This window comes from Rhamphochromis longiceps, linkage group LG2, assembly GCF_057381845.1.
Source record: "Rhamphochromis longiceps isolate RC_006_pf linkage group LG2, R_longiceps_female_GT1.1, whole genome shotgun sequence".
NCBI lineage: Eukaryota > Metazoa > Chordata > Actinopteri > Cichliformes > Cichlidae > Rhamphochromis > Rhamphochromis longiceps.
Window position 1 is genome coordinate 28,388,052 of NC_140558.1, and position 21,932 is coordinate 28,409,983.

At 40.5% G+C, this 21,932-nt stretch overlaps 1 protein-coding gene and 1 long non-coding RNA gene across 3 annotated transcripts; both read left to right on the plus strand.

Moving 5' to 3' along the window:
* The first annotated feature begins 4,428 nt into the window (after positions 1–4,428).
* LOC146677365 (uncharacterized) lies at positions 4,429–6,568 on the plus strand. Its single transcript, XR_014913579.1, has 2 exons — positions 4,429–5,763; positions 5,986–6,568. It is a non-coding gene; the product is annotated as an uncharacterized LOC146677365 (long non-coding RNA).
* A 1,625-nt stretch (positions 6,569–8,193) lies between these two features.
* Positions 8,194–19,982, plus strand: clint1a (clathrin interactor 1a). Of its 2 annotated transcripts, none has more exons than XM_085421307.1 (12): positions 8,194–8,377; positions 12,111–12,215; positions 12,928–13,024; positions 13,460–13,568; positions 13,931–14,095; positions 14,241–14,415; positions 14,597–14,813; positions 14,944–15,034; positions 15,598–15,657; positions 16,191–16,495; positions 17,480–17,690; positions 17,797–19,982. In XM_085421307.1, the coding sequence occupies exons 1-12, from the start codon at positions 8,337–8,339 to the stop codon at positions 18,144–18,146; spliced, it is 1,926 nt and encodes a 641-aa protein (XP_085277433.1). In that variant the 5' UTR covers positions 8,194–8,336; the 3' UTR covers positions 18,147–19,982. The 2 variants fall into 2 exon arrangements, with proteins under 2 accessions (XP_085277433.1, XP_085277424.1); XM_085421298.1 differs by having other exon boundaries at positions 8,195–8,377; positions 16,188–16,495.
* Positions 19,983–21,932: the final 1,950 nt, after the last annotated feature.

Genomic DNA, 21,932 nt, shown 5'->3' on the forward strand with positions numbered 1-21,932 from the left:
GCGCGGCCCCTCCGTCACCGCTGTCGCTCCCTGCTGGAGCAGCCCATAGCGCGACTCCTCCGTCACTACTGCTCCCTCCGCCGCCACTCCCGGCTCGAGCAGCCCCTCGTGCAGCTCCTCTTTCTCCAACCGGCGCAGACCCTCGCGCACCTCGTCTGCCGCCTCCGGTTGGAGCGGCTCATCCACCACTCCCGGCAGGAGCAGCCCTTCACCTGGCTGTTCCCCCTCCTCCGGCAGGCGCAGATCCCCGCGCGCCTCGTCTGCCACCTCCGGCTGCTGAGGTGCCTCACGCGGCTCCTCCACCGCTTCACTGTCCTCGGGACACACCTGTGGGGGTGGCGCCCAGGCCCAGAGCAGCGCCGCCAGCTCCCCAATCCTTTCCAGGTGCCGCTCGGACTGGTCCTGCAGCTCTTCCTGCTGGCGACGCACCTCCGCCGCCTGCTCCCGCTGGGCGGCCGCCATTTCGGCCACCCTCTGGGCCAGCTCCTCCATTCCCTGGCTCCGATATGGACCCGCCGTGCTGCCTCCTGGGTTTCGGCACCAATGTGGCGTGAATAAGACACGGCGGGACCACGGAGCAACGTTCAGAGTCATCTTTATTTACATCTCACCACACCACAACACCCCCAAACCCCTCAGTCCCCGTGTTTTTAACTAGGCGGGCGTGATTAAGGATGCCGTGCAGGTGCGTCCGCCCTCCCTGCACGGCACCGCAGACCACGCCCCACCACAAATATATTATAATAGAACTGCCTGGTCCGCCATGCAACAGAGAGAACAAATGTGACCGCAGATTGGATGAATTCTAAATTATCTGTTTGCTGAATAAGATGATCCTAACTAACAAATTGGCTCAGGAGTAGTATAGTGGTACACACTGATAAAATATTATAATATGCTATTGCTGTTATATAAGACAAAGAGGATAATATTAACAATGACATAATATTAATATGAAGAGGCACCTTAATCGGTTATGATGTGAGGTGGATAATTGTTAAGCAGTAGTCTGCATCAAGCTTAAGGTTTGCTGAAACTCAGTGTAATGACATGTGAGATGAAGACAATACAGAGAATAACTAAACTAATGAAGTGCATAGAGGCACTTGACCAGCTTGAAACCTATCATCCTAGAATGACACATTGCTGAGATATAGAGCACACCTATAATAACAACCAATAAGCAAAACCCTGTAGACAACAGCTACAACTACAGGATTGAGAAGCTGAATTAAATATGTAGACACTGCTAAGCTGATGAGCATGTTACACATTTTCTTTTCTTTTTATTTATTTGTTTCTTTTAGAGCAGAAGCTGCTGTAACACACCCAAAGAAAGACTCTAGGTCTGACCAACCGTTTCAGTCATGGGCAAAAAGATGTCAGTCAATAAAATTCTAAAAGATAATTTATTGACAAAAAATATATCAAGAGATAAAAGATAAAACAGTCCAGTGTCCCACTTAAGAATTGTATAAAAACACACAGTCCCAAGGCCAGAGCCAGCTATGCCACACAGCCAAGTTGCACTCCACATGTTGCCTTTAACAGGGTTAGAAGTTGTCCTTGGAGACCCACCACCCTGCAAGCATATAGTCAGTGGTCACTCAAGCCTCTGCAACTCTGCTGCCTTTAGGCTGTGGCATATAATAGGCCCTGGCCTGCACAGAGAGACAAAACGACACACTTAATATAAAATTCATAGGGCAAAACCCATCCATCCCAAACATATCTGATTTCATCACATTACATACCTGCACAGAGAGACAAAACAACACAGCAGTGTTTGTAGTGTGGGCTATAAGAAGACCAGTGTATCAGTGCAATCAAGTACACCTGCCTCTAATTAGTCCAACCCCATTCCAGCCATTGGCTCACCAAAAATGTGACACACACAAAACCACTCCCAACCCAGTGCAACTTCACACAATAATATGGAGCTGAATTAACACAGGCACATTAGTCTACCATGTTACAAGCTGCATGCTATTACAAGCCAACATATGCAGACTTCTGCCTTGTTCGGGTGGCAGCATTTTTCTTTTTTCTTTTGTGTCCTGACACGTTTATGTTTTTTGTTTTTGTTTGATTATTTTGTTGGTTTTGGAAACGAATTTAAACGAACTTGTGACAATACTTGAGAATCACAGTGACACATAGTGATTAGGCATATGATTGAAAAATGCCTAGGTTTAGAGCTGTGAGCTATGAGCTGTGAGCAATGCAAAGTTAAATATATATATATTTGTATAAATGGGAAACAACCCTAACTTGAAAGTTTGAAATGTGTGAGATCCATGAATTGTTTGAAGAACTAGAAATTATCTAAAAATGCCTTAAGTGAAAATGTAGAGTTGCATCTATTCTCCCAAACCAAAAAAAAAAAAAAAAAAAAGGGAGAAGAAGCATTCTGTAACTTAGAAATAAGGCTGACGTGTTGACAACAGACTAAAACACTAATTCGCAGGTGGCTATCAGGAACAGAGAGGCGAGCAAAGTCACAAACACCAAGGCTGCAGACAGCCACGCAGAAACAGCAGATAACATAGAGACAACGCCTGCTAGAACCGTGGAGAGGAAGATCACTTCACACGAGATTGTAGGAGTAGGCCACAGAGAAATAATGCAAAACAGTTTTGAGGCAGCCACTTAAACTGACAGTTTTCAAAGGACAAATTAGTTGTAAAGTCAGCTTCAGGCCACACAACTGTACAACAATTAACTGCCCCTTTAGAACTAGTACATATAGCAAGTGGCCGCAGGTGCTTTATTAAATGCATATATGACCCGTCGTGTCCAGTAAATTTGCTAGGTAGAGACGCTCTGACAAAACTTAAGATAGCAGTCATGCCATTCTTTTCTGGTATTACACCTGAGTGCATGCTAAATGACACCCGCCACATCCACTTTCCAGAAACCGACCGAGTATCACAACATTCTGAGATTTAAACAAACTCCAGGCCCAGATCCACCTTATGATCAGCAAGTGTGGAAGCTAGGAGAACAGCATTTGACCTTACAGCACAGGCCGAAATTGTGTAGGTTACGCAGTAACCACAGATAGTAAAATAATAGAAGCAAAACCACTTTCTTCTTCATATTCTGCACAGAGCGCTGAGCTGTCAGCTGTGATTTGCGCATGTGAAATACATAAAGATAAACAAATAACCATTTATATAGACAGCCAGTATGTTTTCTCTGCTGTGCATCATTTTGCAAAAAATCTGGAAAACCAGAGGAATGATTACACCAACCGGAAAACCAGTTCAGCATGCCAACCTCTTACAACGCCTCTTTCATTGCTACAGGCAATAACTTTGCTGACAGAGCAGCAAAACAGGCGGCACAAAAGACAAACATCACATTGATGGCAGTAAACACACATCAGATTCCACTGGATGTGTTGAAAAATGAACAAAAAGCAGCAAGCACAGCAGAGCAGGCAAAATGGCTAAAACACGGTGCAGTTCTGACAAACGACTTAATGATGTGTTATGGCAAGCCAGTGCTGCCAAAATCTCTCCACAAGATGGCGGCATTAGTGACTCATGGCTATACGCATTTGTCATCGGGGGGAATGACCTGTATTGTCAACTCTCATTTCTACACTGTAAATTTTGAAACTTCAGCAAAACAATTTGTCAGAACGTGCATGACGTGTCAAAAATATAATGCTCAGGGAAATCTGCGACCAAAAAGAGGCCGTTTTCCCACTCCACCTTATCCTTTTCACACAATTCATATGGATTTTATTGAACTAAGCGAATGTCAAGGGTCAAAATACGCGCTAGTGGTTATAGACGTGTTCTCAAAATGGCCGGAAATCTATCCAGTGAAAAAGGCAGATGCAATTTCAGTAGCAAAGTGCCTGTGCAATCACTTCATACCCACATATGGCATCCCAGCTTTGATACGATCAGACAACGGCACTCATTTTGTAAATGATGTCATCACTAAGGTCTCTGAAGCACTCGGTTTCAGCATAAAACACCACTGTGCTTATCACCCTCAGAGCGCAGGCCTTGTAGAGAGAACTAACGGCACTATAAAACAAAGGCTCAGGAAATGCATGGCAGAAACAGGAAGGCCGTGGCCTGAATGTTTGGGTTTAGTGAAAATGTGGATGCGCTTAACGCAAGGCTCCCATAAACTAACTCCATTTGAAATCATTCATGGCAGGCCGTTCCCACTGCCGATCACCAGTCAACCAATAGACAAAGCAATCAGAGAAAACACATTAGCAGAATGGATGTCTAAGCTATTGGAAAACAAAGAGATCATTGTACATACTCAACAACCTGATGATGTTTCTCCAGTGTCTTGCAGACTAAAGCCCGGTGACTGGGTTCTGATCAAGGTGCTCCAAAGGAAAAACTGGAGCACACCCAGGTGGGAGGGGCCATACCAAGTCCTCCTCACTACACCGACCACTTGCAAAATTGCGGAACGACCATCCTGGATCCATCAGAGTCACTGCAGGCGAGTAAGTGAAGCCATCTAAACACAGCTGACAGCAGGCTTGCCCACTTGTTGTGATCTCGCCCGGTGGAGGGGTCAGCTTTCCTGGCCGGGGGGTCTACTCGCGACAGGAGGGTGTGTCCCGTCGTCATGAGGTGGTGGCTCTTAATAACTGCAGTGGCCCTGACCATGGCCGGGCTCCTCATCTTTGCTTCCGTGAGGGACAACAAGTCACGCAATATGAAGAAAAGGCAGACACTGTATGACAAAGGACAGTACACCAAGTTTCCCCATGGCTACGCCACTAACTTTTGGTGGCAGTTTATGAACACTACAGCTCACTGGAATAATAAAACTGACTGCTATGCATGTACCCATATGCCCCTATCCTCGCAGACGTCTGGCCTGTGGCCGTACAGCATACCTGAAGATCGCAGTTGGTGTCTGTTGGGCCTGGCAACACATCCAGGCTACGGTACTCTTTGGTCCAAGGCCAACTACAGCATCCCAGCAAAAGCAACCTGGAGGTCATCATCACCCACAAATGTGAACTGTTCCGGACAGACCTACCTACTGACCTGGCCCCAAGTCTCAGACCCACTGCCTGATGTAATTCTACTGAACAAGCTGAACGCAGCGCAACTGCCAGTATGTGTGATGAACAATGGATCGCGGGCAGTGGGGGAGCTGCCTACTCACCTATCTACCGGATGCCACTACAAACAAAGACTCAGTACCAGACAGGATGTGCACGGACGGCACCAAGCAGTAAAGGAACCAGAGTTTCGCATCTGAGGAGGAGTGAAATTCTTACAGAGCTTGATCCCCGGCATTGGAGCTGCCGAGGTGCAGGATCATGTGGAGATCAACCGATATGCTCTGCTACGACGCATCAACTTTGACAAAGACCCTGGGACCGGCTTTAGCAGGAGAACAGAAGGCCATCAGAACGATGGTGCTGCAGAACAGACTGACTCTAGACCTGCTAACAGCATCACAAGGAGGAGTTTGTAAGCGGAGACATTTATGAAGCTTTGCAGAATTTGACCATTCTGCAGAAATATGTCACTGACCACACATCTGGAGCAGCTACACCGCCATGTCTAAGAGTAATGATTTCAAAGATGATAACAACTACAATGACTGCTTATGTTGCCGTGCCTCAAGAAGAACAGCATCCCGTTGCAATTCTGTTAGAGGAGAACTTGTAATAACTGCTAATGAATGACGTGGTGATTAAAAATGACTTGTCAAGTGATCATGCACTGATTAACACATTAGTAGTTTATGCAGGTACAATATAAGGTTTTCATCCTTTTATTTTTTGAAGTTTTCATTTTAAATATAAGGTTTTCATCCTTTTATTTTTTGAAGTTTTCATTTTAAATATAAGGTTTTCATCATTTTACATATAAGGTTTTCATCCTTTTATTTGTTGTAGTTTTCATTTTAAATATAAGGTTTTCATCCTTTTAAACATAAGGTTTTCATCCTTTTATTTTTTGTAGTTTTCGTTTTAAATATAAGGTTTTTATCCTTTATTTTTTGTAGTTTAGTTTTATTATTTTTTCTTGTTTATTCCACTTGTTATTTCATTTACTATGATTTTCATTTACTATGATTTTCATTTACTATGATTTTCTTTGTTCTTTTTATTATTTTATTTTGTTTTATTCTTTAGACCAAATGATTTCCATTTCTGCTATGCTGACATTTTGAAAATTAAAAAATTGCTTAAGATACTTAATAAATAACCTTCACAGACAATTGTTGTATACATTTAAAATAAGTTAAAACAGGAGGGAATGTTACAGGAAAAATGATTCTATGTTTCTTTACCTTCTTTTAAATGTGCAAGCATGCCCTTTTGTCTATGGTTAGATTAGTTTAGAATTATCTTTTTAGACTTTCTCAGCAAAGACATACTGTTTTGGGACATATTGTTTTAGATTGTTTTATCTCTCACAGCTTTCTCCCAGCTCTCTGCTGACGAGACTAGCGCCACATATGGAGTTGTTTATTTTATCTGTTTTGTATTTTCTTATCCTGTTCTCACTGTCTTTCCTATAAAAAGTGCCCAGCCTCTGTACACGTTGTGAGTTGTTCTGAACAGCTTACCCGTGTGCACGTTAAAGCATAAAAAGTGATCTTGTCTCATTGTGTCTTTATTTCTCCTGGGTCTTTTACAGAGTTTTCCCCCAACAATCTTCATGTTTGTTTTTGAGTTTGTTTTTTTAAGGAACTGAAATTGTTTAGTTCTCAGTGCTCTCTAATAGGAAAAAAAACCCTTTTGTCACTACTATGGCAACACTGGCCTAATGCAGCATAATGCATCTTGTCTCAACTTCCTGTGAACCTTAATGACTATAAGCTGAAAGCACAAGTGATATAGAAGAACACATCTTTATAGCAGGAATGTCAAACTAATTTTATACAGCCCACTTTCAGTCAATGTAAAGAAGTATACCTATACAGTTTGGACAGTTCTTATACATGATAAAGAAATGCTGCTGTAGCAACAAGGAAATCTGTTAGCATGATTCTTTGGGCTTAAACTGTAAAAAATAAATGTGTTTTTAAAAAGGAGTTCTGGTAGCTCATTGCTCAGACTGCCCTGTAATTATTAAAGTTTTTGTTAATTCACAAAAAAAATGTGTGTGACTCAGAAAACCCCCCCATAAACATTTCTATAGTAGATCGAAAAATACTGCTGGCTTCCAGTGCGACCCCTCAGGCTCCTAGTAGATGCAGATATGTTATCAATTTGAACATCAAAGGTGACTTTTTTACTGAGTTATCATATTCACAAGATTTTCAGAAAACTTTACCAGTGGCCTTGACCTTGAGCTCAAGATCACCAGGATTCAAATTTGCCGAAGACTTTTAGTAGATGCACCTATGGTATGAATGTGAAAATCCTAGGTGACTTCCTTCTTGAGTTATGGCATTCAGAAATTTTTCAGAAAACCTGATCTCTGACCTTCACTGGGAGTCAAACTTGTCCGCAAGCTTTATTAGATGCGCCTTTGGTACGAATTTCTACATCACCTTGTTCTCAAGTTATCGCATTCACAAATTTTGGCGTCCACTCCACCCACCTGGCTGACAACAATACCCTGTCAGGCTTGTTACAGCTGATGGGTAAGAATTGTTATTTAATTGTTTTTCTGTTACTTAATTACTTTGGTGTAGTATGAATGGTGATTATGGGGTAGGTCTTTATTAGTAGAAAAAGCTGTAAAAGTTGTGAAAATACAGTTAAAAGTCTAAAATGTATATCTATATATATTCTCTTTTTTCAAAGAGAATATCAGCAGAATTCTGGCTGATTTGTTGGCCCAATTCTGGCCCCTGGACCTTATGTTTGACATCACTAATCTATTGCGTAAATCAGAATTACTATAAGTACTTTATATAGGGTCTTAGTATGTTTTACTTGTTATGTTTTGTTTTTTAACTTTACTGTTTAATTTAACAATTTCTCAAATTCAGTGAGAGGTCCTTATTCTAAAAATATGTCTACGTCCTAGAACGTTTTTTCCATTATTTAAATATCCCCATAGTCATTAATAGATGTGAATAATTTGCGAAAGCTCTTTCTCTAACTTTATATAAAGGTTAATGTAATCATGTATCAAGGTGGTGTCCGAATACATGCTATAAACTACAACTCCAATCCTGCTTTACGCAGTTTTGATGACGTTGCACGGGCATTTCCCATAGTAACCTTTCCTGTCTGCTTGCTGGTGCGTTTGCGCCTCCTGTCTTGAAAGCGAGGTGAAGAATAGTTTACTTTCCAGAGTTCAAGGTTTGGTGTCGGTGTTCGTTTGGAGTAAAGGCTTTTGCCGAGGCGTTAAGCCCCCTTTCTCAGAGCCAACATGCTGAACATGTGGAAAGTTAGGGAGTTGGTTGACAAAGCGTGAGTATCTTCTTATCACAGTACGGCTGTAACGAGTTATTTGTGCTTGTAGTTTACCTGTTTGAAAGAGACACGTACCCAAAACTTTGACGTCACGTCATTCTTTACAAGTTAGCTAGCCTGTATGCTACTAGCGAATTAGTTAACTGACTTTTACAAACACCATACTTCTTGTTTTAAGTGTGGGTGTCTTGTTTTTCTTACAGTTCTTCTTGCCTTGTCGTTCAGCTAAACTGTAACTAAAAGGATATGGTGTGACTGCGCTTGACATTTGTTCGTTTTCTCCGAAAGCGCATGCTAACCTGCTTGGCTAACAAGCTAATTATGTAGCCTGTTGACTGGGTGGGTAGCTAGCTGACCAGGCTAGCCAGCTAAGCTAGTTTGACAGCTCCCAGGCTGAATAATTAAACAATGGGTGTTTTTGGAGTTATGTGAAACAGACTTGTCGTCCAACCACTGTTTAGCTGCTACTGCCTGGAAATACATTTTTAATTAATTAATTTAAGGTAGAAGTGCTTTACGATCGTCTTGACACTTGTAGCTAAGTTACACACGACGTTGTGGTAGTTGCACGAGAGCCCTTGAGTTGTAAGTTAAATTGTTCGTCGTTAAGTTACAATACAACAATTGTCTAGATTGTTGTAGATTTTCCACCAGCGTCACGCTAGCATACACATAAATACATAAATTAACACATCGTGTTAGTTTTAAAATAAAAACACACCCTTAAAAAACAACTACCTTTACACTTTTGGCTTACAATCATGTTGGTGGCAACTAGTTCCCAGTAAACGTAAGTGTGTGTTAAGAAGTTTGACCACAACTTACGACAGTTGTTATTTGAGTTGGCTTTACTGTTATTGAGGGTGCTTTATGTTTTTATTTATTTTTCTACTTAAAAGAGCCACTACAGAGTATTTATTAATGAGTGATCAGTCATCTGCTGGGTTTTGTAACTTGTTGGTGGATGTCAAGCTTTCTCCCTCTCTCTCTTTTGTTTGCTTCCGGTGCATTTTTGCATAGTTTGATGGGAGTGTTGGTCAAAGCTTCCATGGCAGTAATTTATTACCTAGCTTTATCAAAGAGCAAGCCAACACCTTTGTTCAGCACATTTGTTCTCCTTTGGCTGCTGGTTTATTTTCAGCTGATGACTGTACTCTGAAGCTTTTGTAGGCTATTGCACGATTTTCTTAAAAATGTATTTTTATTTTTTGTTCCTTCAAGGGCTTAGTGGCTTATTGTGCACAGTCAGACAATAGTGTGTTAAGTCTATCCAAGAATGCAATCCTGTGGATGCACTTGACTCCCCTCTGTGTGTGACCTTCTGCAGCATGTTTTGCTTTTGTTGGAGCGAGTCAGACAAAGAAGGAAATATTTACTTTACAAAATTTAACTCAGTAATTCCACATTTGAAAGAACTTAAGTTTCAGTTGAGATAAAGGAGACGAGGCATAGATGTATAAAGATGCCGTAACTTGTAAAAACAATGGTCATGACGTGCCAGACATTCATTCATCTACACACACACACACCCAGAAGCATGTAAATTATTTACTAAACTTAATGTTATATAGATCACACTATCCTGCAGTATTGTATAAATACTGTATATTGTTGCATATATTTATTTTCTGATGCATCTGCACCATTTTTATTTTAACTTATAATATAAAGCAATTTGAATTGACAGACTAAAAGAGAGATTATTTTTATGCCTGAATGAGTGCGCCTTCATTCTAATCTGGCTTTATTTGAAATACTGGGTGGTGTAAGAGCTCGTGTCTTGAGACCTTTGAAATTGGGAACTTGTTGACTTGTTTTCATAATGTGTCAATAAATGCTGAGTCATTAAGACTGATTGTTGCATTCTTCCTCTGATTAATCAGAGGGCTTTATGTGCATTTTTTTTTTTGTTAAATATAATGAGTAAAATGCTGATTTGTTTTTCTTATTTTTTTAACTTTTGTAATGAGTAAAGTTAACATTAATATAAGAACTAAAGTGCAGTTGCAATGAAGAGCAAGGGAAATGCTTCAGCAGTATAGCAGCGGAAATATGTGTGATTGTGTGTCACTGAGAGTATCACAGCTTCCGTTTTATCTAGCTGATATCTAGAACAGCAGCAACCTCTGTGTGAAGATAAGCAGTTGCATCAGTGCCTTTTATTTTTTGTCTGTCATTCATGCATGGCAGGTTAGCATTTTCCCTAACTAGCTAGAGAAATTCTGGATATATAAAGTTATAACTACACATGGAGTAACCAGAATCCTTTGAAAACTCTTGGATATAGAATGTTTGAATGTCTGTCTGGGACTTTTCAGCAAATGTTGACTGTGATCCATGGTTGGGCCCAGAGGCTTATTTTAATTAGCTGTGAAAGGACTCTGGCGTGGTAATTTTCAAATACTTTTCATGGCTTAAGCCACATTTTACAAAAGAGAGTATGTTGTCAGAGTTGTAACCATACCCTGCAACTTTTAGCAATGCAGTCTGCCTGAAAACCACAGAGAGGGTGTATCCTTGTTAACAATATGGCATCAAATCAGTGTTGCTCTGTCAGGCGCTGTGCTGTTTATTGCTGATGTGGCAGTAGTGAAGGAGGAGGTTGTAGAAATTTCAAATTGCTTATTTGCCTTGCCACATTTTATTGCTAAAGTTGCAGCAGGGCCTGCTTACTTATTTTAAAGATGATGCCTGTATGATTATTGATCATAGTTCTGCGGTTCTGTAACAAACAAGTTAATACTCTAAATCTGAATAAGCTCTCAGGTTGTGGCTCAGTTTTACGTTGCATATACAATTTGGGATAGTGGCTATACTGCTTCCCTTAATGCAAACACTGCATTAAGGGATAACCAGTTTATCCAGTTATGACTGAATAGATGCCAAATGACATGTTAAATTAAATCCCCTTACACAAACGGCGATTAGTCAAATAAAGATGCAAAATCTCAATTAAAAAACACAAGGACACCATTGTCAAATAATGCACAGCAGGTGATGTAAATAGAAATTACAGAAGCAGAAATGAACTTTATAAAAAAAGGTAAAGAAAAACTTTATAAAGTCCTTTGCTTTTTTCAAGATCTTGGTGGAACCCTTATACACACTGAAGCTAAGACGTGATATTTTTTTCTTTCCCTTACAGAATGCTGGCTATATTTTTAAGTAGAAACAAGATTTGTAGACTCTAATCCTGGATAAATATAAGGCAGAGTTTGATTAGCCTTTGTTAGTTCTGTACTGATTGTGATTGCGTTTTTTACTTCTTTAGTCTTTTATAATATACGAAGTCCTATATATTTGGAACACAGATTTTAGCCTGAAATGCTTAGAGAGATTCATTGTTTTGATTTCTTCCCATTTGAGTCTCTGATTCCTGTTGTACTAGTTTCTAACTAGAGCTCAAAATCAGTCAGCAACTCTTGTTTTATTCATCGCCATTTTAGCCTGCATGTATGTGTTTACACTGAACGCATTGTGCATTTGCCTGTGTGGTAAGCTGTTTTAGGTTTTGACAAGGAGTTATAGAAAACACGTGATCCTTTTGTTCTTTTAGCCTTTAAAAGGGCACTTGTGGTTGGCTTAAGCATCTTTAAGTCTCTGATTTTATATGATTTTTGTACTGTCATTCATGTTGGTCTTGCTGGGCTGAGGTGCAGGTGCATACTTTGAGCAGAAATGACAAATAAAATGTATTATAATTGAAGTTTGTTTTTGTTTGTTATTATAGAACCAATGTGGTGATGAACTACTCCGAGGTGGAGTCTAAGGTGAGAGAAGCCACCAATGATGACCCCTGGGGACCATCAGGACAGCTGATGAGTGAAATTTCTAGGTAAGGTTTGTTGTTTATTTCATTTATGTTTTACTGAAAAGCACCCACTGTAAATAAAAAGAAAACCTTACATCCCTTTATCTGCATTTCCATGAACATTATTTTTAAAGATCAGGCTTCTATGACAAATCCAGCTCTTACTGGATTTTAAGCCTCCTCGCTCATCAAAACAGGAAACAGGGCTTCTTTGAAAGTCAGCAGAACGTTTCTGAATAAACAACCATAAACAATTATAGTTTAAAAGTTAAGCTGTAAATTACCTGCATCTGAATGTCTAAGAACTCCCGTGAACTACCTCTGATGTGTCTTACGTGACTTTCTTTAAGTGCAGAAAGCTTTGTCAAAAACGTATGAGCCCCGAAGTTATGAGTGACACAGAAGTTTCTAATGACTCATTTAGAAGCTGTTTTTACAAAAAATGGTTTTTGATGTTCAAGCGTCCCGTTTGACCTCAAGTCTTTTCCTGCACAGAACTGCAAACAATGAGAATATTAAACCCCCAAGTGTTCATTGTTGATTATTTATCATATTCAAAGTGGACATCAGTGTTTGAGTTCATCTGGCTTTTACTGTTCATGCTTTCTTCTTATGCAACTATGCATACACAGATATGCTTAATTGCAGATATGCTTTTTTTTTTTTTTTTTTTTTTTTAACATGAAAGTAAAAAGTCTAATTCCCCCCCCACCCCTCCGTTTTTTTTTATAAACAGAGCCACCTTCATGTATGAACAGTTCCCAGAGGTGATGAACATGCTGTGGGCCCGCATGCTGCGGGACAACAAAAAGAACTGGAGGAGAGTCTACAAGGTCTGCCTCAGTGCTGTTGTAAAATGACACAAACGCATGTTCTTGCATTAATTGTGAAACAAGGCTTGAAGACCTAAGTGCTGAGAACATTTTTCATTCTGTGGAACACTTTGGACTTGCTAAACTAAAATTAATAGATTTGATTTAACTTTAAAGGCCTTTCTCCTTACTTTTAGCAATAATCGGGTATCAGCAAGAACTTTAAGATTGGGTTAAGCTTTTTTTACAAATAACCTACTGATGGATTTCACTCAGCAAGAGATGTGAAGACAAACCACATTGTTTGAAACACTGTGATTGAGAGTAAACGAAAGTCTGACACAAGAATCACAACTTGAACAAACTGGGTTAACTCCAAACTTGAAGTTAAAAATAAAATCTTAAATCTTTTTTTTAATTTCCCATTTTGTTTTTTTCTTCCCCCCTTCCCTTCAGTCTCTATTACTGCTAGCCCATCTCATCAGGAACGGGTCTGAAAGGGTTGTGACTAGTGCCAGAGAACATCTGTATGATTTGAGATCACTAGAAAGCTACCATTTTGTAGGTAAGGTATCATTCTGGTCTTCTTTTTTTTTCTTTTTTTTTTAATTTAGATCTTAGATGGCTAGACATTTTGTTTGCTGAATGTTGTTGTAATGAGGTGAAAAGTTCTGTATCAACAACAGCTTTAATGTGGGCTGCAATGAATGGAAGGAGGAAGGAGGCCCTAAGCAGTGCTTAGTCCAGAAACTCTTAGCATACTACTGTAAAGCTGCTTTCAGTGGCCCAAACCATGTGTGTATTTTAGACTTTGTTTAGAAGGAAGGACACAATAATTATTATTCTTTGTCTGTGTCTGGATTTTGTGTATTACTGTTGTAATTTAATCAGTTTTGTTATTCTTTCTCCTTAAATTGCTACCCTTAGATGAGAATGGGAAGGACCAAGGTGTGAATGTACGTCAGAAGGTGAAGGAGATGGTGGAGTTTGTTCAGGATGATGACAGGCTTAGGGAAGAACGGAAAAAGGCAAAGAAGAATAAAGACAAATACATTGGTGTATCCTCTGACAGCATGGGACACAGAGGCTACTGTAAGTCCACAGATGTGCACATTTTGTAAATAGAGGTGTTGGGAAAAGAGCAGCTGGAACTGATGTGATTACTTTTTGGTGCGGAAGTATAACCTGATATCCTATGATGTCCAACTCATGTTTGCTTCTCTTTTTCCACTAATAGCGGGGGACAGGTATGACTCTGGTGATAGAAAGTGGGATGATGACTGGGAGAAAAAAGGGCCATTCCCCTTCAGTGATAAGCTGGGGGAAATCAGTGACAAAATTGGCACCACCATTGATGACACCATAAACAAGTTTAGAAAGAAGGACAGAGACGACTCACCAGATCGATTCAGGTAGGATACAGCCTCCGATCTGATGCAAGGAAACTAAACACAAAAGGAAAGTTTCTTGTTGCTATTTAGGACAAAGACATTTGAAGATGTGATCACAGAGCTTTGTGTGTTTCTTGATGGGTAGAATGTGTACAATGATTGTGTCTGGTCACCTTACCTCTCATGTTGTTTTTGTCCCTAGTGACAACGAGGAGGACAGGGGTCGATCATCTCACAATGGCCAGCAAAGAAAAGAGTTCAAAGATGAAGAGGAGACTGTTACCACAAAAAGTCTACAGATTGTCCAAGCAACAGAGACGACAGCAACACGGAAGAGAGGAGGGCCATCCAAGAAAGTAGACCTTGGGGCCGCAGCCCATTACACAGGAGACAAGAGCCCAGATACCACCGCCAAACAGGTAGCAATAGCGCTCTTCAACAAATGAAATGAGAGAAGATTTTATTGATATGAGGCTGGTTATGTTTACTCTGAATCTTGAGTTTTTAGCTTTCTTATTTTATTTTTTTGGTTGTTTGTTTTAATTCCAGATGCAGCCAGCCGCAGCCCCTCAGCCAACCAATGCTGCCCTTGCTGATCTACTGATGGTGGACACAACACCTAGTCAGCCTGCTGCCACAGGTATAATGTCACTAAGTTTGAGAAACCTTTTGTGAAGCACACTTATAACCTGTCTTATGAGAAGATTGATGAGACTATTATCAGTAAAAAAAAAAAATTTCCAGTAGACAAATTGGACAGGATCCTTAAAGAAACTGATGGTCTCTGCCCAAAATGAAAAATACCTTCCAGTCACTGCAATTGTGACATACCAGTAAATCCAGGACTAACCGTTTTAGTTCAGCGTTACAGTACCACAAAGAAAAAAACTCCAGAGTAGCTGCACGAACACACTAGACTCTACTGAAAGTGTGGTGCCCAGCTGCTGATAGCAGCTTCCCATTTTTTGGGGACAGCAGGAGGAGGGAGTTGATGTATAGGAACTAAGTGCACCAGATGTTTTTGGAGGAGTCCCTAGGGAATGGAGAGGGCAGAAGCACTGAACAGATGTTTGGTCCCCTCCACCTATTCACTGCTTCCCCCTCCCCTCCCTCCTACACTTCTGACACTAAGGGAATGCTAACTATGGTGGAATGACACCTGGAGCTCACTTGTTTTAAATTTATTTCTGTTTCTCAATGCAGGCCTGATCGGTGGATTTGCCGACTTCTCCTCACCTGCTGCCTCTGCTGGACTGTCCTCGGGTTGGTTTTAAAAGTTTTTGGAGTGTGTGTGTGTGTGTGTTGTTGGTGTGTGTGTGTGTGTGTTGTTGGTGTGTGTGTGCATGTCTATGCTGTCCTGTTGCAACCATACCACTAGAATATTCAGAGGGATTCTGGGAGGGAGCCCTGGCCATATGGAGCCTGCTACCTGCTCTGCATAATAAGAACAGACACACATCAACTCCTGTTATGGATGACAAGGAGATGGGGACAGAGGAAGAAGTTGGTGGGGGTGGAGAAAGATGAGAGAGACTGAGAGAGGGAGAGAGACATTAGGCCAGGCCAGTTCAATAAAAATTTAAAAAGAGCCATCAGTGGTCACTGAGAATGTCCTCAAAAACATAACCTCTTTAGCTTTCTATTGTTTACTGTCAGGCTCAGATTTGTGATTTTGCTGAATCATATATTTGCACGGCTCACAGTACAAATATCACTGTTTCGATGGCAAATAAAGACACTCATGCAGCTGTCTGTTTTTTGTTTTTGTTGTTTTTCTGCCTTTCTTGTTGCAGCAGCACAACCCTCTAACCCCAATGGAGACTTTGGAGAATGGAATGCTTTTCCTGGAGGTCAGATGCCAGCATCTGCTCAGACTGGCAACATGAGTGGAAATGACCTTTTTGCACCCATGAATGCAGGTCCTTCTGTTGCCACCCCAACTGCTGCCCCGGCCCCAGCTTCAGGCTCTGGTCTTGCCTCAGCAAACCTGTTTGACTTGATGGGGCCAACACAGTCTCTCACCTCCTCTCAGAGCCTCAGCTTTACCATGAGCAACACACAGAGTGTGAGCACCACGGTCCTACCCCAGTCTAAGTCACAGGTATGCATGATTGCACTCATTCATACACACATCCTTGTTAAATTATTGATTGTTCTACACATCATTACAAGAGTCCTATCGGGTGTAAATAGAATACAGGTGGAATCAAAATCTCTTGGGTCACAGACTCTTAGGCTTCATGGATACAGAGCTAGAGATATGGATTAGTGTGTGGTATATAAAGCATAGCATGAGATATGAGACATTGCTAGCTCCAATAGTAAGTTCGAGTGATTAGATCTGGATTTTCCTCAGCAATATTTTTAGATCTTGTCAATGCCGAATCTGAATTAAGCATGTTTTTGTGAATTCAAAATGTGTACCTTTTATCGTACCACATGCTTGTTTGCTCTTGGCCTACAAATTCAAATGCTGTGCAAAATTTCTTTCACATGCTGTTTATAATAGATTAATTCCAGATGTGACAAGCTAGATAACTATTATCACTAAGGGTCAAATACTTCCATTTATCCTCTTACTCCCACTTTTTAACATTGCACCTTGACCTCCTTGTGTGATGGAGACATACTTCATGTGATTGAAAGACAAAGGACAAGCGGGATGGTGGAGAGTTAATGTGCAGCCACTCCAGATGCTCATCTTCCCCTGAGACCTTTCCATAACCACCCACTCCTCATTTTACTGACACCGAATGAGAAAAATGAGATTTGAGTCACAAAAACATTAAAAGTCCAAGGAAAGTTCACATATGTTGACTGTATCTTCATGTAAAAAGGGTGTTGACCTACTTTAAAGGGGGGAAGACATTCACCTCTTCCATTTCGTCTATTTATTTTAAATGATATGTTTTTATTGAGTTAAGAAAGAGACTCGGGTAGATTTCCCTCTGTCGAGGTTAAGTGGGTCATGCTAAAGGTTTAGAGGCTTGAATAATGAAGTAAAAACTGCATCTCAATTTTTTTATGAATTTGGCACAAATGAGCTCTTTTTCTAACATTTTGCCTGCTTGTTTATCTGTGCCAGCCCCTCCAGACAATGGGGGGTCCTCTTCAACCACAGCCCATGCAGTCTCTCCAGCCTGTTCAGCAGGGAGTGTCATCTCAAGGTGCAGGAGCCAAAGCATCCCTTCCATCCACCTGGTCAGATCACTCTGTTAACATCAGCCTGGACTTCCTAGGCCCTGGAATGCAGCCCCCCAAACAGGCCCAGCCCAGTCTCAACACTCTCCAACAAGGTGAGAGGATTAGTACTTCAGATCTGACATGAATGGCAACAACCTCACAGTCCAGGTTCTGGCTTAAGTCTTTTTAAAATTTGAATTTCTCTTTTGTTATTTCCAGGCAACCAGGCACCCGGCAACATGCTCTCCCAGGGATTTTCCAATATGAGTCTGGGACCTACAGCTGCCCGACCTCCTGTTAATCCCATGATGCACCCTGGTGCTGGCATGGGGATGGGGATGGGAATGGGCATGGCCCCCAATCAGGGCATGATGGGAATGGGGATGAACATGGGGATGCATCAAGGTGGGATGAACATGGGGATGCATCAAGGTGGGATGAACATGGGGATGCCACAGGGAGGTATGACCATGGGGATGCCTGGTGGGATGGGGATGGGGATGAACCCTGCGATGGCCCAGCAGCCCAAACAAGATGCTTTTGCTGACTTTGGAAATTTTGGAAAGTGATGGAACTGGAGAGCAAAGATTATAAGAGGAGCAGTGGCAGTCTCCCTCTCCGTCCACTGGTGAAGGATTGTTAAGAGCTGCAAACAAAGAGTACTTGAATGTCAATAATGTCAACTATCATAATACCAACACCCTGCAATCTCTTTTTTATAGTAATATGATTTGGATCTAAGTGAATGAGTGTGTGCGTGCGTTTGAACGAATGATCTGTCAGGTCTGGGTTCATGGTCAGGCACTCTGATGATGGTGTGCCTTGTAGGTTAGTTGTATATCAGTGAGCAGAAAGAAGAAAGTGCCACTGAGAGAATGTCAGGGGGATTTGCTTTATAACCTCAATCAAATGAAATCACCAGAATTGCAAAAAAACACAACTAGCTGCGTTTGTTTTCCTTTTTTCCTTTTGCTATATAATGTCGATAACTTGATGAATCATGAATTTCGATAGCTTGATCTGCCATTTTAACTTCCTAACAAACATTGAAGGATGTCAGGTTACCTCTTTCTTTAATGTCATCGTTCTTCCTTCAACGTGTAAATAGAAATCTGAAGCCCTAACAATAAGTTATGAAGCTCATATATGAGAGGCAGTGACAATGTGAAGAATTGTATCATGTAGACCAAATCTGATATGAATTAAGAACTATAACAAAGCACATTGACACCTTCTCTTTGTACATAAGTATCCAGACTTCAAATGTGCCTGCAGCTGGAGTAATTAATTATTTGCAGTGAACGCTATCAATTGAATTTGAGGAGTTGCACCTGCAAGACCATGAATTTGCCTTTCTTATTGGTATATAGCTATATTTTTCTTCTGATAATTATAATCAGTTAGCATCCAATTGAGATAATCAGTAGGTAGAAAAGCCTTATACAGGAGTAGAGTGCCTGAAAGACCTTTGCCTTTTCTCTTCAGTCAACCTCTTTGAAGGCGACAATGTGACTGCAGTGTTGAAAATAGCTGCGAGGATGGAGTTTTTGTGCTTGGTACAAATATGCCTGTGCCTCAAGCCAAGTGTACTGTCTGTACAGATGGCGGATGCAGTTGTTTCACTAGTTCTGTTTGTTCATCTGATTCAACTTTTTTTTTCTTGTTTGTTTGTTTTTGTTTTCAATCTATTAAGGCCAGTGAGAACTTCAGAGCTACAAGACACCAAGATAAATTCATTCAAACCTCAAGTGTTGATTCAGACTGTTAAGATTGTAAAATGCAGCTGTCTGTTAGATGTTCATCAGTGCATTTTGGTACACGACACCTTCCATGTTGATTAATGTTGCACATTAAAGCAGGAGCAGGAGTCCTGAAAAGATTTTCTGTCATAGCCACCATCAGTCCGAGTCTGTGTGTTTAGTGACTTATCAGGTACAGACGATTGTGTGAGAGGAAGCACTAACCTGCCGTGTTTCAGATCAGCATGTTGGTTGGATTGCATTTGTGTCATCGGGTAGCACATCATGAACAGTCCCATCCAGCTGTATGCCAGTTTCGTTATGCTATAGATGTACACAACATTGCACTTCAGTGGTTCAAGTGCCTGCCGGTGGTTGCCTCCTGATCCTTGTGATGAGTGATAGATAATCAAAATTGAATCTTGACTGCCTGACATTTTTGGTGTGTCGACGCTGAGATAAATAATTCACTGACCACAGGAGAAGGCGGTGGATTCTGCAGCCTCAGGAGGATTTAAGTTGTGTTTTTCTACTCTCAACCCTCCTCTCAAGGGCTCATAAGGCTGAGCACACTAACACATAGTAGCCTTGCATCGGTGTCTGAAGCATTAAAATGACCAAAATCTGTTTGCTGTTTTTAGTTTTGTTTTTTTTTTCTATTATATACATATATATATCCGTAGAGGTTTGTTTTACGCATTTTCTTTTCTACTTTAAATCCTCTTGGTCCTCTCAAAAATGGGATTGTTGAAACACTAGTATATGCAAATGTAAGATCATGGAAATCCTTCTAGAAAATGAAATTTTGCATTATTCCCATTTTGATTTGATTTACACATCAAGATTCTTTATCTACAACATTAAACAGTTGATTGAAATTTGCTAATGGTGTGTGTTATTTGGTGTGTTGTGTCATTAGCCTCATTCAAAACTGCTTCAAGCAGCAAAAGTGAAGCATCTGCACTTGGCTTGGAAATTACATTTACTTGATGGGAGTTTAATTTGTGCCAGTAACGAGACGGTGTTCAAAAGGCCGTCTGTAAATCAAAGAGAAAAGTTACGCGCTGCCAGATGCATTATAGCTCAGGTAGATCCCCCAGCATTTTATCTTTTTGCCGGCCAGTCACAAGGACTCCTGTACCACTTCAAATCTTTATTATGGATCTCTTATAACACTGATATAATGTTTAAAAAGGTCTTTCAAAGTTTTTCTCTGGACGCTTTTCTGCTTTTCAACTCCTTTTCAGTCCAGTACCTGACCATTTTCAGAGGAATGTTATTTTTGCCTCTTGTGGTCAACAAGCAACTTCACAAATAATCAGTATAAAATTAAATTTTTAAACACAGTTTGAGAATTTATTTTTTGCACCAACAAGGTTATTTTCACAGATCTATAGGTGAAAACCTGACATATCGCAGCATAGTGTGTCCTTAAAAATTTTAAAATGAGAAAACTGCTCAAGTGGAGGACAAAAGGAGTGGAACTAAACTATAGATTAACAGTATCTGAAAGTCATGTCCTTAAAAACTAAAGAAGTCTGAACTCTTATGCAAGCAGTCCTCTGAAGCGTAGAAGTGGTCATACCAAATATTTACCTTAACGCTTGTTATAATTGTGCAAACTCTGATTTGCCTTGCATATTGTAACCCTGTATGTTTGCACGTTTGAATAAACCTGTTTCCAGGTTTCTTAGCAATATATAAAGAAATGAGGTGACTCAAGACTTTTGCACAGGACTGTATTTCAATTGTTAATCCAAACTTAACAGTTATAACTCTAGCTCTAATTTTAGCCAGTGAGTTTATCACTTTTTGATCATTCAGCTTGTCCATTATTGCTGATTAAGTAACTTTTCTTGTGAAACCAGTTGTGGTCCACGTAGGTCTTTAATTAACTGTACTTCTGTTTTCTGATAAGTTGAGCTAATTCCAATTTACCCGCCGGGTCCTGCAAAGGTAGCCCAGGCTGAAAAAACACTGATTATAGAACACAAGAGAATAAATCAAGAAAGCAACGAGCCAGCTGCAGCTCCTGAGCTCAACACATGCTTTGAACCTTTTGCACTTTCAGACTATCGGGACTTAAGGAATGCAACAAAATCCTTTTGGTGTTACAGTTAAGGAAGCGCTGGATTCTTTTATTTGTCAAATTTATAGTCTCTCCCAGTGCAAGTGATGGCCTCATTACTCTGGTATAACACACACAAGAGACAGATGTTGCAGTTGTTGCCACAATTAGACCACACAATCAGTACTGTGCTCTGCTCACACTGCATCAGGGATTGTTGGAACACACTTTTGTGACAAACACAGCTTGCATTAAACAATTGACCCCATTTTTTCCCTCTCTGGAGAGGCCTTTTAAATGGGCTACACTAATAATATTCTGATACATTATATGAAAAGTAACGTTATATACAGTAAATGAATAAAAGCTCACCTTACTCATAGAACATGCCCCACTTATGACATAAAATATATGGAAAGAGGGTCAGTCTCTAAACAAATTAAGAGACGCTGAAATGCAGAAAGAAATCTGACGCAGACCCAGAAACATTGCAGCGACGGTCGTTCTGTGCCACTCATCATCCAAAACTAACCTCTGTCATTTAAAAA